The sequence below is a fragment of the Mytilus californianus genome, unplaced genomic scaffold (genome assembly GCF_021869535.1).
Source record: "Mytilus californianus isolate M0D057914Y unplaced genomic scaffold, xbMytCali1.0.p SCAF_1, whole genome shotgun sequence".
NCBI classification, from domain to species: Eukaryota; Metazoa; Mollusca; class Bivalvia; order Mytilida; family Mytilidae; genus Mytilus; species Mytilus californianus.
Window position 1 is genome coordinate 123,122,938 of NW_026262581.1, and position 16,797 is coordinate 123,139,734.

The 16,797-nt window shown below is 32.3% G+C and overlaps 1 protein-coding gene across 2 annotated transcripts; it reads left to right on the top strand.

Moving 5' to 3' along the window:
• Positions 1–1,082: 1,082 nt before the first annotated feature.
• LOC127712591 (UDP-glucose 4-epimerase-like) lies at positions 1,083–14,525 on the top strand. 2 transcript variants are annotated; one of them, XM_052219108.1, is made up of 10 exons: positions 1,086–1,218; positions 6,589–6,714; positions 7,820–7,917; positions 8,166–8,279; positions 9,152–9,328; positions 10,156–10,336; positions 10,598–10,683; positions 10,931–11,008; positions 12,083–12,197; positions 14,243–14,525. In XM_052219108.1, the coding sequence occupies exons 2-10, from the start codon at positions 6,591–6,593 to the stop codon at positions 14,296–14,298; spliced, it is 1,029 nt and encodes a 342-aa protein (XP_052075068.1). In that variant the 5' UTR covers positions 1,086–1,218; positions 6,589–6,590; the 3' UTR covers positions 14,299–14,525. The 2 variants fall into 2 exon arrangements, with proteins under 2 accessions (XP_052075076.1, XP_052075068.1); XM_052219116.1 differs by lacking the exon at positions 10,931–11,008 and having other exon boundaries at positions 1,083–1,218.
• Positions 14,526–16,797: the final 2,272 nt, after the last annotated feature.

A 16,797-nucleotide genomic window follows, 5' to 3' on the forward strand; every position in this document is an offset into this window, starting at 1 on the left:
TAACCTTGGTGTAACAGTACAACATATGACCACCACCTACTTTGCAAGATGGATTCTTTTGCCATACATTTTGAGAGAATACAGATTTCAATATCTAACTACACAACAATAATGTTTCATTTGTTTGTTTACAGTTCATTTTGATCATGTATAAATATGATTGCCGTGTACACAAGTTGTGATACTCTAAAGATGTCTTGATTAATTAATTGATTGGTGTTTGATTCACGCCCAGTGGCAAATATTTCATAATATTTCAGTTAAAAATTAAGACAAAACTAATATATAGTATGAGGCGTGGATTTAGTCAAAATTATTGTATTCAGGAGTTCTTGAAATATTTCAGGTTCTCCATAATTCGCCTTATGGTAATCAATAACTCATTGAGATGTAAGATCTTCATAATTCGATTTGAGGATATCTTTAGAGCTTATTTCCTAATGCTTATAGATTGAGACTTTGGTTGGCTTGCTTGCTTTGTTTGTAAAAATGTTTGCTCAAGCATTGTAATTAAGATTGACATCTGCAAATAATATACATAGGCGGAGTTAAACCGCTATACATTATACTTAAATTTGATTGATTGTTTTCCTGGACGTTAGGAATCTAAATATAATGTATACAGGTTTAACGCTGCCTATTTATATTGTTTGAAGATGTCAATTTTGATTACAATGCTTGAGCAAACATTTATACAAACAAAGCAAGCAAGCCAACCAAAATCTTACTCTACAAGCATTAGTAAATTAGCTCTGAATATTTCAGGACCTCCATTATTCGTTTTCATGATATCCTGAAATCGAATTGTGGAGCTCCATATTAAGGATATCCTAATATATTTAATGACCCCCTGATATAAAGCATGTGTGCCGATTATATGAGGTCCTGAAATCGAATTATTGTCAGAATATAATTTTTTACGGAAATAATATTCTAAACTGTTTTTCTTTCATTTGTTTGCTCTTTTTCTACCATTTAAACATATTTCTAATGTAAAGTAAATGTAGAGACCAAATGACGTTTATAGGTTAGCGTACAGCCTATAAGTAGTCAACTTCTGTATGTTGAACTCAAACTTCAATTATCTTTATACAGAAAAGTTACGCAAGACTGGTTCTTCTAGGTAAAAATAAATCATGTTTTAAAATAAAATGACCAAGCAAATTTAACATGTGGGATGTGTATATCCGGGAAGAACAAAACTGCAAAATTTCAAAGGTAAGAACCCAATTTTTGCTTTTGAATCGCAATATTTATAACAATGTATCCACTTTTATTATCTTCACACAGTAAAACTGCACATCAACAGGGAATTACCTCAGGCCATCGAGTGTCCCTGTCGTACATCATAAACTGCGATGGCATACGTTTATATTGAAACTGCATCAAAACTGCATGTGTCTGGTCAAATCGATTTGAGGAATGTTTGTATTGCTTTTCCCTCGGGATGAAAATGAGAAAACCTGTTCTGATATCATAAGAACTCAATATGATCAATATAACACCCGACGTTTACAAATAACATTGATTTTGTTTGAAACAAGTCATAAATAAAATTGATTTTGTGTGAAACAGGTCAAATAGAACGGATAAAAGATCATAATATAAAAAGGGGATAAAAGTAAAATTACCGAATACAAATAAGAATGACAATGAAGTATAAAAGGAAATAGGTCATTGAAATGTTATGAACATGTTGTAGTTATATTAACCTAGCTAGGGCATTATATTCAGAGACATAAATCCAACGCAATCATAGGTTTGAACGTTGTTTTCAATTTAGACTTGTATATATGATTGACTATATACTGAGACTTCTATAGTAGTCTCAGCTATAAATACTACATGTATTCCCATGATAAACAAATAAACACTTCACACTAATTAACACATGACTGAACTCTGTGTAAAACTTATGTAAGACTTAAAACTGTATCATAATACCCGTTTTCATTGTGAACGATCCGTGTTTATTATTGGAATAATTAACCTTAATCAACCTAACCTTCATCAGGATTGATCGAAATCAAAGTTTGGGAAGCCAAAATACCGTGATTACAATTAAACGTGATCGAAATCAAAGTTTGGGAAGCCAAATACCGAGTTTACAATTAATCGTGATCGAAATCAAAGTTTGGGAAGCCAAATACCGTGATTACAATAAAACATGATCGAAATCAAAGTTTGGGAAGCCAAATACCGTGATTACAATAAAACATGATCGAAATCAAAGTTTGGGATGCCAAATACCGTGATTACAATTAAACACGGTCGAAATCAAAGTTTTGGGAAGCCAAATACAAACTATTTATTGTCAAAAATATCTTTAAGCTTTGCATGATAATCTGATTTTTTAAAATAAAAAACCCTGAATTACCTGTTTCTCGAGTCTCTCAATTCTTTATTTCACCTGTTGAAAGTCCAAGATTGAGCCTTTTAATTTTTCTATGTTTACGTTTTTCTACAGGTTTGTCAACCATGTCTTTCCAACTACCGTAACCAACAATTCACATTAGCTTTGATATACCATTTATTGACTTGAAACTATAGTTGTTAATCTTTTCAACTTAATGAATTTAAAAATGCTCAGAAATTCGTGATTTTAAGTAATTGTAAGACTACACCCTCTTTTTATCCTGTTCACCATGACTCAACTCGTCGTTTACGAGTTTTGCATCACGGACCTATGAGTGGCGGACCATGTCAGAATAAGGATGGTTCTATAGGGATACACTTTACATCGATATACTTTCAACAAGTATATGTATACTTATAAAAAGCATCGATATACTTATAACAAGTATCAGCATACTTATAAAAAGCATCGATATACTTATAACAAGTATCAGCATACTTATAAAAAGCATCGATATACTTATACCAAGTATCAGTATACTTATAAAAAGCATCGATATACTTATAACAAGTATCAGTATACTTATAAAAAGCATCGGTATACTTTTAACAAGTAGCAGTATACTTGTAATAAGTATTATTATATGTATAAGCATTGGTATACCTTTAACAAGTATCATTATATGTATAAGAAACATTGGTAGACTTATAACAAGTATCAGTATACACATGTACTTATAAAAAGCCGATATGTATACTTTCAACAAGTATCAGTATGCTTATAAAAACATCGGTGTGTTTATAAAAACATCGGTATACGTTTAGCAAGTAATAGTATACTTTTAAAAAGCATCAGTATACTTTCAATAAGTATTAGTATACGTATTTAATAGGCATCGGTATACTTTCAACAAGTTCCAATATACTTACTAAAAACATATGTATACTTTTAACAAGTTTCAGTATACTTACTAAAAGCATATGTATACTTTTAACAAGTTTCAGTATACTTACTAAAAGCATATGTACACTTTTAACAAGTTCCAATATACTTACAAAAAGCATATGTATCAAGAAATAACTAAAAGTTGCCCCAATTTTCTAAGTCTCAACTCAAGGGATAAACTGATATGGCTTATGAACTCAGAAGATAAGTCAATTCTCACTGCTGCTTGAAAATTTATTTCTAAAAATTGTTGATGGTGTGGCTTTCTTGTCTGCTTCAGACGCGAGAAGGACTGAGTGAATAAAACAGCTCCTTGAGCACTGCCCCTTGGTGTCTGTTGCAGTAGGGAAACATGCACTATTCTCAAAACCTATTACTGCAGTATATGTTATTTGCTGTGAATAGACTTAAACTTTAGTTACATTTATGTTTGTTTCTCTGCATCAGATACGCGGAGGTTTGTTAGAGCACTTAAGCTCACAATCCTAGAGCATCGTCCATTGGTACCTGTTGCAGCTAAACAATCAAATATATATATATATACATTTCCAGCAAATATAAGCAAAATAAATAAATAAAGTTAAAACGAAATAAAATAAAAATAACTGCAAATAACATCAAGTGAGAGGACATTTGCCACTTCTCTGGAGTAGCAACCCTAAAATACCTTTTTTTGTTATTTAACATATATTAGCCTGTATCACTCTATACTAATATTTTAGGGGTATTACATGAATGTCATGTAAAAAATACTGTATGTTGTAAAGATTATATTTGTTTGTGTATGCCCCCAAGGGACCTAATTTGGAAAATTTTATAAGTATACTGATACTTGTTATAAGTATATCGATGCTTTTTATAAGTATACTGATACTTGTTATAAGTATATCGATGCTTTTTATAAGTATGCTGATACTTGTTATAAGTATATCGATGCTTTTTATAAGTATGCTGATACTTGTTATAAGTATATCGATGCTTTTTATAAGTATGCTGATACTTGTTATAAGTATATCGATGCTTTTTATAAGTATGCTGATACTTGTTATAAGTATATCGATGCTTTTTATAAGTATACTGATACTTGTTATAAGTATATCGATGCTTTTTATAAGTATGCCGAAACTTGTGATAAGTATATCGATGCTTTTTATAAGTATCCTGATACTTGTTATAAGTATATCGATGCTTTTTATAAGTATACTGATACTTGTTATAAGTATATCGATGCTTTTTATAAGTATGCTGATACTTGTTATAAGTATATCGATGCTTTTTGTCGAGCCTTCGACTTTTGTCGAAAAAGCGAGACATAGCGATCCTACATTCCGTCGTCGTCGTTGTCGGCGGCGGCGTCCACAAATATTCACTCTGTGGTTAAAGTTTTTGAAATTTTAATAACTTTCTTAAACTATCCTGGATTTCTACCAAACTTGGACAGAAGCTTGTTTATGATCATAAGATAATATCCAGAAGTAAATTTTGTAAAAAAAAAATCCTGTTTTTCCGTATTTTACTTATAAATGGACTTAGTTTTTCTGCCAGGAAACATTACATTCACTCTGGTTAATTTTTTTAAAATTTTAATAACTTTCTCAAAGAGGGACGAAAGATACCAGAGGGACAGTCAAACTCATAGATCGAAAACAAACTGACAACGCCATGGCCAAAAATAAAAAGACAAACAGACAAATAATAGTACAGATGACACAACATAGAAAACTAAAGACTAAGCAACACGAACCCCACCAAAAACTGGGGTGATCTCAGGTGCTCCGGAAGGGTAAGCAGATCCTGCTCCACATGTTCCACCCGTCGTGTTGCTTATGTTATTACAAATCCGGTAAATAGTCTAATTCTGTGAGTCACATTCGTGAAAAGGGAAGGGTATAGTCGTTACGACATAAGGAACATATCCGATATCATCTGTGAAACGGTTATTCCATAACGGTCAACCAACTCGTGATGGCGTCCGTAAAATTTACGATGGCATGATTTCAACTTCACCATTTGGAACTATCCTGCATTTCTACCAAACTTGGACAGAAGCTTGTTTATGATCATAAGATAGTATCCAGAAGTAAATTAAAAAAAAGTTCCTGTTTTTCCGTATTTTACTTATAAATGGACTTAGTTTTTCTGCCAGGAAACATTACATTCACTCTGTGGTTAAAGTTTTAAAAATTTTGATAACTTTCTTAAACTATCCTGGATTTGTACCAAACATGGACAGAAGTTTGTTTATGATCAAATGCTAGTATCTAGAAGGAAATTTTTATTAAAATTTTGTACTTGTTTATCCATATTTTACTTATAAATGGACTTAGTTTTTCTTCCAGTTAACATTAGATACAGTCTGCAGTTAAATTTTTTAAAACATTTATTAGATTCATAAACTATCCTGGAATTTTACCAAACTTGGACAGAAGCTCCTTACAATAAAACATTATATCGAGAGGAATATTTTTATTAAATTTTTTCCTCATCTCATTTTTGTTGAGCCTGCGATTAACATCAAAAGTAGGCGAGACACTGGGTTCCGCGGAACCCTTACGAATTTTTATAAGTAAACTGATACTTGTTATAAATATTTCGATGCTTATTTTAGTATACTACTATTTGTTAAAAAGTATGCGAATGCTTGCCAAATTATCAGGATACTTTAAAAAGTATACCGATAGTGTACCGATGGTTGAAATTGAAATCATGATGTTAGTTAGAAGTATCCTGATACTTTTAAAAGTATATCTATATATATATATATATATATACTGGTTGAAAGTATTTCGATGTGAAGTATATTCGTATAGAACCATCATAATTTTGACATGATCCACCACCCATACGGACCTGATGTGCTGTCAGTGGCAGCAGTTACAGATACGTGGAAATGATGAATTTCATATTCTTTAATAATGTGACCTCTTAATCAGTGATCGTTGACTTAAGTGAGACACACTCTTCAACACAACTGGTAAAATTAAAAACCATGTCAAATTACGTTTCCATATTTGTTGTGGTAATTGTACAACCCTTCTCTATACGCAGTAACTTGGACGAGTTTATCATATTTTACAGTAAAGTAGAGCAGATATGATAAAAGGACGACGCGGGATCTACGTCATACCTCAATGAGACAACAACCCAACAAAACCAAAATATATTAGGTCAACACACGGTCGTAGAAATTATACATGTGTCTACATATGTAATGCTCTAAATCGTCATGGCGGCCGAAGAAGTTTGTAAGCAGCTTTTACCTGGCAAGTTTTATTATTTTTTTACAGAAATGTCAAGTGAATGTATTTTGGTGACAGGAGGAGCCGGCTTTGTAGGCAGCCATTCTGTAATAGAACTAATCAACGCCGGATATTCTGTTGTTGTTGTAGACAATTTTGTAAATGCTAATCATGGTTAGTATATACTATCTCTTTGCGAAAAAAAAGTTGCTGTACTTAATCCCCCCTTCTATAAAAAAGGACTATAAATAAATAAGGCTTTTTTATGAAAACAATACTACTAATTGTCATGTTTAGTGTTGTAGTCTCTTTACTCCTTTCCTGTACATATTGACCCACATGTTTATTTCTGTAGTCTCTTTACTCCTTTCATATATATATATTGATCCACATGTTTAGTGTTGTAGTCTCTTTACTCCTTTCATATATATATTGATCCACATGTTTAGTGTTGTAGTCTCTTTACTCCTTTCATATATATATTGACCCACATGTGTAGTGTAGTCTCTTTACTCCTTCCCTATATATATTGACCCACATGTTTAGTGTTGTAGTCTCTTTACTCCTTTCCTATATATATTGACCCACATGTTTAGTGTTGTAGTCTCTTTACTCCTTTCCTGTAAATATTGACCCACATGTTTAGTGTTGTAGTCTCTTTTCTCCTTTCCTATATATCTATTGACCCACATGTTTAGTGTTGTAGTCTCTTTACTCCTTTCCTATATATATATTGACCTACATGTTTAGTGTTGTAGTCTCTTTACTCCTTTCCTATATATATTGACCCACATGTTTAGTGTTGTAGTCACTTTACTCATTTCCTATATATATTGACCCACATGTTTAGTGTTGTAGTCTCTTTACTCCTTTCCTATATATATTGACCCACATGTTTAGTGTTGTAGTCTCTTTACTCCTTTCCTGTAAATATTGACCCACATGTTTAGTGTTGTAGTCTCTTTTCTCCTTTCCTATATATCTATTGACCCACATGTTTAGTGTTGTAGTCTCTTTACTCCTTTCCTATATATATATTGACCTACATGTTTAGTGTTGTAGTCTCTTTACTCCTTTCCTATATATATTGACCCACATGTTTAGTGTTGTAGTCACTTTACTCATTTCCTATATATATTGACCCACATGTTTAGTGTTGTAGTCTTTTTACTCCTTTCCTATATATATTTACCCACATGTTGAGTTTTCCGTGTACAAATACGGGAGATAATTTATGGACTTAGAATTACAGTTGAAGTTTTCTTTCCTTTTTTTCCAGAAACTATGATGAGAATAGGAGAAATATGTGGAACAAAAATAACAAATTACAGTATAGATTTAACGAATAAATCTGCTCTACACGATTTATTTAGTAAGGTATAGATTTATATGTGTTTCATATAAATTTTTTTTTATAGAAGTATGCTTCGAGAATATTATGAAATTTTAAATCATCATCATCCTTAAGATTTACTACATCTATACTATGATGTATATCATCCTTCAAATCTGCTCTAAGATTTAATAATAAAATATGCTAAGACAAACTTTCAAAACTGTATTACTTTTTTAAGATACGCACAGGGTGTATAACTTTATACGAGCTATATACGACTTCATTGCAGCATAAATTCACAAGTGTGATACACACGGCCGGACTTAAGGTTATAGGAGAATCTTGTGATGTACCATTACTGTACTACCGAGTAAATGTTTGTGGGACTATAAACTTGATAGAGGTAAGTATACACGTATTCATAGGCAATGTTCAGGGAAATATAAAGTCTTAACAAGATCGATCTTTTCTGTTGAGAGTTTTTTTTTATTTATGTTAGAATTAGGCAAGGTACAATGAAATGTCATAGTCTATATACACGTAGACTCGTAATAGAAAAGGTACAAGGAAATTTCATACTACTAATCTATATACACTTAGTAATAGGCAAGGACACGTATAGTAATAGACAAGGTACAGGGAAATCTCATAGTCTATAAACACGTTGTAATAGACAAAGACAAGTAGTAATAGACAAGGACACTTAGTAATAGACAAGGACAAGTAGTAATAGACAAGATTCAGGGAAATATCAGTCTTTATGCACTTAACAATAGACAAGGACACGTAATAATAGACAAGGTTCAGGGAAATATCATAGTCTTTAAGCACTTAACAATAGACAAGGACACGTAGTTATAGACAAGGTTCAGGGAAATATCATAGTCTTTATGCACTTAACAATAGACAAGGACAAGTATAGTAATCGAAAATGCACAGGGAAATGTCAATCTTTATTGCTAATATTGTGTTGGTTAGAATTAGACAAATACCAAAAACATTCATTTTTACACTTATGGTAACACCGAGCTGAAAGTAAATGCATTGAGTTTAATACAAGTTATTCTTACTCAACTTTATCACCTCATTACTGTCCTTCCTCTTGTACATTCTTTTAAATAACTTTTTCAGACAGAATAGGAATTTTCAGCACTGGCTGTGCTTAATATATTCTTTATCTCTGAAGTGTCATCGATCGACCATTCCTTTTCTGATTTGTGCCTAAACTTTAACATCACAAATATATATAAAAAGATATTATTTTTTTCTCTCCAGGTAATGAAAGAGCACAATGTTAAAAACCTAATATTTTCAAGTTCAGCATCTGTTTATGGTCCTCCCGAATATTTACCTTTGGATGAGAATCACCGCACTGGACGAGGTGTTAAACCGTACGGTAAAACAAAGCAATGTATGGAAGAACTGTTTAAAGATTTATGCAAGGCAGAACAAGTAAGTCATATGAGTAACCAATATCCACACCAATCTACAAATATTAATCAATCAAACCATTTATCGCCTCCCCACCCCGACACGGACATTTATATTTCAGTATAGTTTCCTGATAAAAAAAAAAAAACACTTGTCCAATCTAAACATATTCAAGAAGAAGCTAGCCTGCAAGGCCAATTTCATGCATAAGAACTTCTGGCCTTTTTACTCTACAGAATAGCCATTTTAGCTATCAAATATCCTCTCATTTTTTATCTTCAGAATGGAATGTTTTCTTTCTTATTACACGTGTTCTGGCGAGAAGCATGATGCCATGTGATTACTATAACAATTTATCCCTAAACAATACCGTACAAATATCCAACTTGGCCTTCAAAGGTATCTTAGCTATTGTTGTTATTTCACATTATTTCAGGATATTTTTATGATTAAGGGATATCAACTTGTAATGCTAGAGGTTCCATAATATTCACTGCATCAAGTTTCATTAACATATAAAAAAAAAGCTGTTAATGCTTCGAGAGTATACTTTTAAATTTACCAGATCAAATATAAATGATATGCATTGACGCTGTTTCAAACTGAGTTGCACAGATTATGTCTTATTAATGTGATTCTATTCATATTCAAGTAATTGAATGTTAAGAATCTCATGATGTATGTATTATCCTTGCCATGATTTTCCTGTTATCCGTGTGATTATATTCCTATTTAAGTAATTGATGATATGATATATGTATTATCCTTAGATGATCGTACAGTTGTTCCAGACAGCTGCGATGTACAATATCAATTGTATAATAATTTGTTGTTATATATTTTTACAGGGCTGGAACATAATCATTCTACGTTACTTTAATGTAGCGGGTGCCCATCAGTCTGGTAAGATTGGTGACAATACACAGGGTCCACCTGCATACTTAATATCATACTGTGCACAGGTAGCGGCTGGAAAAAGATCGGAAGTTGTCATATATGGAAATGATTTTGATACCCATGATGGCACGGGTAAATATTTTACTTAAACTATGTTAATCTATATTTTTAAAAAGATTTCTTTGATAATAGATATAATGTGGATGTATGGGAATGGAGCTTATATTATTTCAACAAACTAATTCTCAGGCTGTGTGGTATGCAATGATTAATTGTTGGCTGCTTAATTTTCAGTAGCAAATATTAAAAGAAAATTAAGTCATGCCGATTGGGACTAGTGTTGATGTTAATTAATTTTTATTCAGGCTAATTATCTAGTTTTCCATTTTATAGGTGTCAGGGATTACGTTCATGTGGTGGATCTTGCCTACGCACACGTATTAGCACAAAAGCAGTTGGAGAAGGAATGTGGTTTACGGGTGAGATTTTAAACAGAAAAAAAGTGTAAAATATAATGGTACCAAAAAAGCTTAAATGTGTTCTTTGCAACTTACCCAGAATAGAAAGTTTCGTCCTTCATAGAACTGGATTACTTGGGTTAATAAGCTCACTTAAGGGATCTTAATTCAAAGTATAAATAAATATATATTGTATATAATTACATTACATTCTCGTGTTTACTGAGACATCGAACAATGCGAAGGAACATTGTCTGTTATTTTACAGATATACAACATAGGATCAGGCCAATGTCATTCTGTACTGGATATGATAAATGCTATGAGTAAATCATCGGGTAAACAAGTAAGTGTGGCCTTTTAATCTTTTCTGTTTAGATGCGGTCTCTTTTTTTCGAACTTCCAATCTTCGATATGTTTGTCTGTAAATTCAAGAACTGAAAACTATATAATGCGACACGTCAAAATCCAAATATAAGTTATTTGCTATTAATAATTATGTCATTCAGAAATATTTGCCTAACGTTTTGTTCTAAGAACAAGTTATCTAATAAGATATCCAATAAGTTATCTAATAAGTTATCCAATAAGTTATCTAATAAGTTATCCAATAAGTTATCCAATAAGTTATCTAATAAGATATCTAATAAGTTATCCAATAAGATATTCAATAAGTTATCTAATAAGTTATCCAATAAGATATCCAATAAGTTATCTAATAAGATATCCAATAAGTTATCCAATAACTTATCCAATAAGTTATCTAGTAAGATATCCAATAAGTTATCCAATAAGTTATCTAATAAGTTTTCGAACAAGATATTGAATAAGTTTTCGAATAAGGTTTCTGTTTTTTTTCAACACATCCAAATATATGTTATTTGCTGTTAATGATAATGTCATTCAATAATATTTGTCCAACGTTTTGTTTTAAGAATAAGTTTTGGAATAAGATATCGAATTAAGTTATTGAATCAGTTATTGAATAAGCTATCGAATAAGAGAAGCTTGACTTGTTTAATAAGAGTGGAAGAAGAGGAAGATATCAAACGAGTTATAAACAATCTTCAACGAAAGAAGTACAAACAAAGAAATAACCATACTATTATAATACGGAAAAGGCTGTCTTAAAGAATGTTCTAGAGGAAGGATGGCAAAGATGTGATTTTTTTTTATAACTCAAGGAAATTTTGATAAAAACACAAACTGTGGAATATGCAAGGCATTAACCTATAAATATAGTTCGTCATTCTCGAGTGCTGCTGAAATAATTCTGGACTTTAATGGAAAGTCCTTATATAACTGCAACTATAAATAGAAGAATGTTTTCGTAAAATAAAACTTTAAAAAAGATCAATGTTCCACGGCATGCATCATGAATTTTTTTTCAATACGACGAGGATTAATGTATCTTTATAAGGTGAAGTACAGAATAGCAGATCGTAGACCAGAGGATATAGGATCTTTTTATTGTAAACCAGATTTAGCGTTGGAAGAGCTAGGTTGGAAAGCCACAAAAGGATTAAATGAAATGTGTAAGATAAGCTTTACCTATACATATGAATATTACATTATTATTATCATTTTTTCTAAGTTTCGATTATCTGCCATCATCATTTCTTCCTTTGTGTTAAGTAAGCAACCAACAATCAATCAATCATTTATGTTAACGTACTAATTGTTTGTTTCGTATATGGAAATCAGGTGTCGTAATGTTAAATATTACTCATGCAGCCATGTAGATTTTAATCTTGGGCCACAGTTCAAATTTCATTTTTCAAGAAAACCTCAGCTTTTAATGATTGGTGTGGAGGAGAGATAATACGACCTTGCTGTGAAGTATTATCATTGGATCAAAATAATTTTTGGCCTTTGGTATGTCGCGTTTTTTCCACTTTTTTCTCATTCATGACGTGTAATTAAGTTTCTTCCAGGACTAATTTATCTGCAAATTCATGTACCAAAAGGATTATTCTCAACTGTTGTATAACCAGTGCTCGGAATGCTAAAATACAATATTTTAGAGGGTTAAGAAATATTATGTTAGGTGTACTCCAATTGGTACAGGCGCGAATGTCATAGCGTCAAACATACCGGTATTCTCTGAGTATGAAATAATATCAATATGAATGAGTGTATATACATTTAGAAAACCACAAAATATTGGACATAAAAAGTTTAAGTTCTGTGACAGGCATGACAATCTTCCGTTCTATAACTTGTTGATGGAGATACGGAGATTAATATAAGACTATTTATAAGAAAATCTTTTTATGCACTTGAAATAGGATAATAAAGCTTTCTATTTTATAAAATCGGTTCCAAACAGTCGGGTTTTCACATTAGGCTACTAAATAAAGTTTCTCACACAAAGTTATTGGGCTCACTTTATTGCAAAATCCTATAAAATGAGAGCAAAACATGTACGTGGTGTACTCAATAAGAAAAAATAGATCAAAGACTAAAATGGCCGGGTTGCGTAGAATGTTTCCAAAACAATGGAAAATGCTCTATACTGAACATTTAAATATTTGAAGAATAACTAAGATCCCAAGTACGGAAAATTGAGATAAAAATTCCCCAAACAATTTGATAATAGCAAGTGCACAACTTCAACATACGTGCAAATTTCTTATAAAGCTTCAGGAATATGGATTGAAAACTGTAAAGATGGGGTTGATTACCCCAAACTTGCACTATTCTTTCATTAATTTAGCTGAAAAAATGATTAAGTTCCCTGGCTAGTCTGGAAAAAGGAATAAAAATCCTCAAACAATTCTATAATAACAGTTGCACAACCTCAACATATGTGCCATATTCCTGTGCATGATGTGTCAGGGATCTGCGTTGAAAGTTGTATGATGAGTTGATTCCACAAATTAGATAAACATTTTTCTCCACCCGACTGCTAATCCTGCCGTCCAACCAAAAAACGACAAATTAGGGTGATTATAGCTTGACATTGTGAAACTGACATTTGTCTTTTGTTGTAGATTGTAAAAAGTGTATGCCCTGCCTACGATAGTATTGATGTTTTACGGTCTGTGCATCCGTCCGTCCCTACGATAGTATTGATGTTTTACGGTCTGTGCATCCGTCCGTCCCTACGATAGTATTGATGTTTTACGGTCTGTGCATCCATCCGTCCCGTTTCAAGTTAAAGTTTTGGTTTAGGGTAGTTTATGGTCACATCAACTTGACAATTTGTACACCTTGATTATGAAGGGATTCAAGGGAACCGTTTAAAATATATACCAAATTAAGATTTTGGCCAAGATATCACGGTCCAATATACATGTAAATAATAAAGTGCGTTGTGGACAATGTGTCCTATTGTCACATATTATAGTTTTGTGTTGTTTTCATGCCAAGTTAATGACTGATTGAAACATTTACTCAAAATTTACTTTTACTCATATAAGATTAGTTTTGAAAGTAATGATGTTTTCAGTATTTTCACAATGAAATGTACATGTTATGTATTTCTATATCTTGATACCTTAGTTGCAGCTACTGTGACTTGACACTACATAAGTCTTTTTTCAATCATAGCTTATTTTCCATTTTTTCCATTTTTAAGGTGATGACTTATGGCGATGGCAATCACGGAACACTGATTCCTCCCCACTCAGTTGATTAAAGTGTTTATATAATATATCAAGGGGGCATGCTTAGACAGCTTACAGTGGAAAGTGGTCCGTGACATATCATCACACATGTGAATGCCGAGAGACAACGAAGAGTACAATCGCTAAACGCTGTCCAAGATACTGATGTCTTTCGTTTCTATATTGAAAATTTTATAATCTTGTTACTAGTAAGAGACAATAAATAGAAGCTTCATTAAAGCGATATGTAACCTATATGTTATACACCTTTTTGAATAGAATATTTAATGTCCAATCATGGGCCTGCAAGGTGGGGGATACTACATAGTAGTCGACAGTCACAATAAGTAGCACACACATAAACACCAAGACAGTTAACAAAAGATATGATCATATTTAACTCGAATAATTCAAGCCCTTTCCGTGTCCGATTTTCTCCCACACATAGCGGTGTGAATTTTCCGGTTGACGGTCTTTATCGAGGAAGACGTTCAGGCGTTAATGTAGCCTTCGTAGATCAGCGGAATATAACGACTGAATTATTCGGGTTAGATCATATTTGAATTATTCTTCCTTAGGTACACCAAAAAAGTCCATTAATTAAAGTTGCCTGTCAATAATGTAAGAACAAATTCAACTATAATATATGACTGGTATACTGGTAAACATTGACCTTTGGTCCCAAAAGCAATAGGCTTCTTCCCCTTCCCCACATCTTCAATCTATATAAGTTTCATTCCCATCAAACAAGGCCGGGAAATTTATTATGGAATTTATTATTATTTATTATTATGGAATAACCGTTTCACAGATGATATCGGATATGTTCCTTATGTCGTAACTTCAATACCCTTCCCTTTTCACGAATGTGACCTACCGAATTAGACTATTTACCGGATTTGTAATAACATAAGCAACACGACAGGTGCCACATGTGGAGCAGGATCTGCTTACCCTTCCGGAGCACCTGAGATCACCCCCAGTTTTTGGTGGGGTTCGTGTTGCTTAGTCTTTAGTTTTCTATGTTGTGTCATCTGTACTATTGTCTGTTTATCTTCTTATTTTTGGCCATGGCATTGTCAGTTTGTTTTCGATCTATGAGTTTGACTGTCCCTCTGGTATATTTCGTCCCTCTTTTAAAGTACCATCCTGAAACCATTTTTCTATTTTTAGCAACAGTGATCTTGACCCTTGACATATTGACACCAAAATCTTAATGCCTCTTCCCCTTCCCTTTGTCTTCCATCCGTATAATTTTCATTCCAACCAAGGAATAAAAAAACTCATTTTTTGAACCAATAACATTTTTTCCAAATTTATTTTATTTTAGCAATTGACCTTGACAATAATCCTATATAGCCCAAAATTAATAGGCTTCAATCCCAAAATCTATAGGCTTCTCTCCCTTCCCCGCATCCTAAATATTTTTAAGTTTCATTCCAATTAAAGTTAAAGAAAACCCAATTTGTCATCCTGAAACAAGTTATTTATTTTTAGCAACAGTGAATTCGACCCTTCACATATTGACACCAAAATTAAAACACCTCTCCCCCTTCCCTGTCTTCATTGTGTGTAAGTTTCATTCTAACCAAGCAAGGGAAACTCAAGTTATCAGGTTCAAAATAAAATCTATTTATAGTAAGTGACCTTGACCTTTAATCTATTGATTATCACAAAAACAGCAGGCTTCTTTCCCTTCCTTATATCTTTCACCTGTACAAGTTTCATTCAATCTAGCTACTGATACTCAAGGTATCACCCATAAACCATTTGTTTCTGACACTCGGAAGGACAGAGCAATTTACTATATGCTCCAGATTGTTTTGGGGGGAGCATGTAAAGAAAAATCTATTGATTTAAGGGTCATAAGAATCAAACATTTAGACACTGCAGCAAAAGAATGACTGATATTTATGAAATATTACAGAAAATATACTTTGAACCAATGCATCAAAATGTTTGGTTGGTAATTCTTAATCCCAATAAATTAGATCACAGTAACCTTTTTTTTTTACAACACAACAGGTGAAGATTAGGTTGCTGAAAACTGATCTTTGGTGTTTATAATATATTTTTCTGATTCTTAACTTCCATCCTCTTTTTTGTTTTTCCATTGGTAAGAAGGTGAGGTCAAGTTCTCACAAATCAAAATTAACACAAAGTTTATATATCTGTCCTAAGTTTAAGTCATCTTAAATGAATTTGGTGTAATTGTCAGATATTTAGTTGTCTCTGTTGAAGATGTCTAAACAGGACAGTAAATGCAAATGGTGCAAGACCAGGTGCTGACCGCTAGTTGTCATATTTGTTTGATAATGAAAGTTAAGAATTATCCCATAGGCTATTATAAAGTGTAGATGAGGCTATTTTTTTTTATATGTTACTGCTCTGGTACAATAGCGGATACATCATAGATATATGGAGAAAAGCATTTTGTACTATACTCACTAACAAAAGAAACACACCACTTCCATTAATTTCTTTGGAATAAAAATGCATATAAATTTTAACACAATCTTTCTGAAGT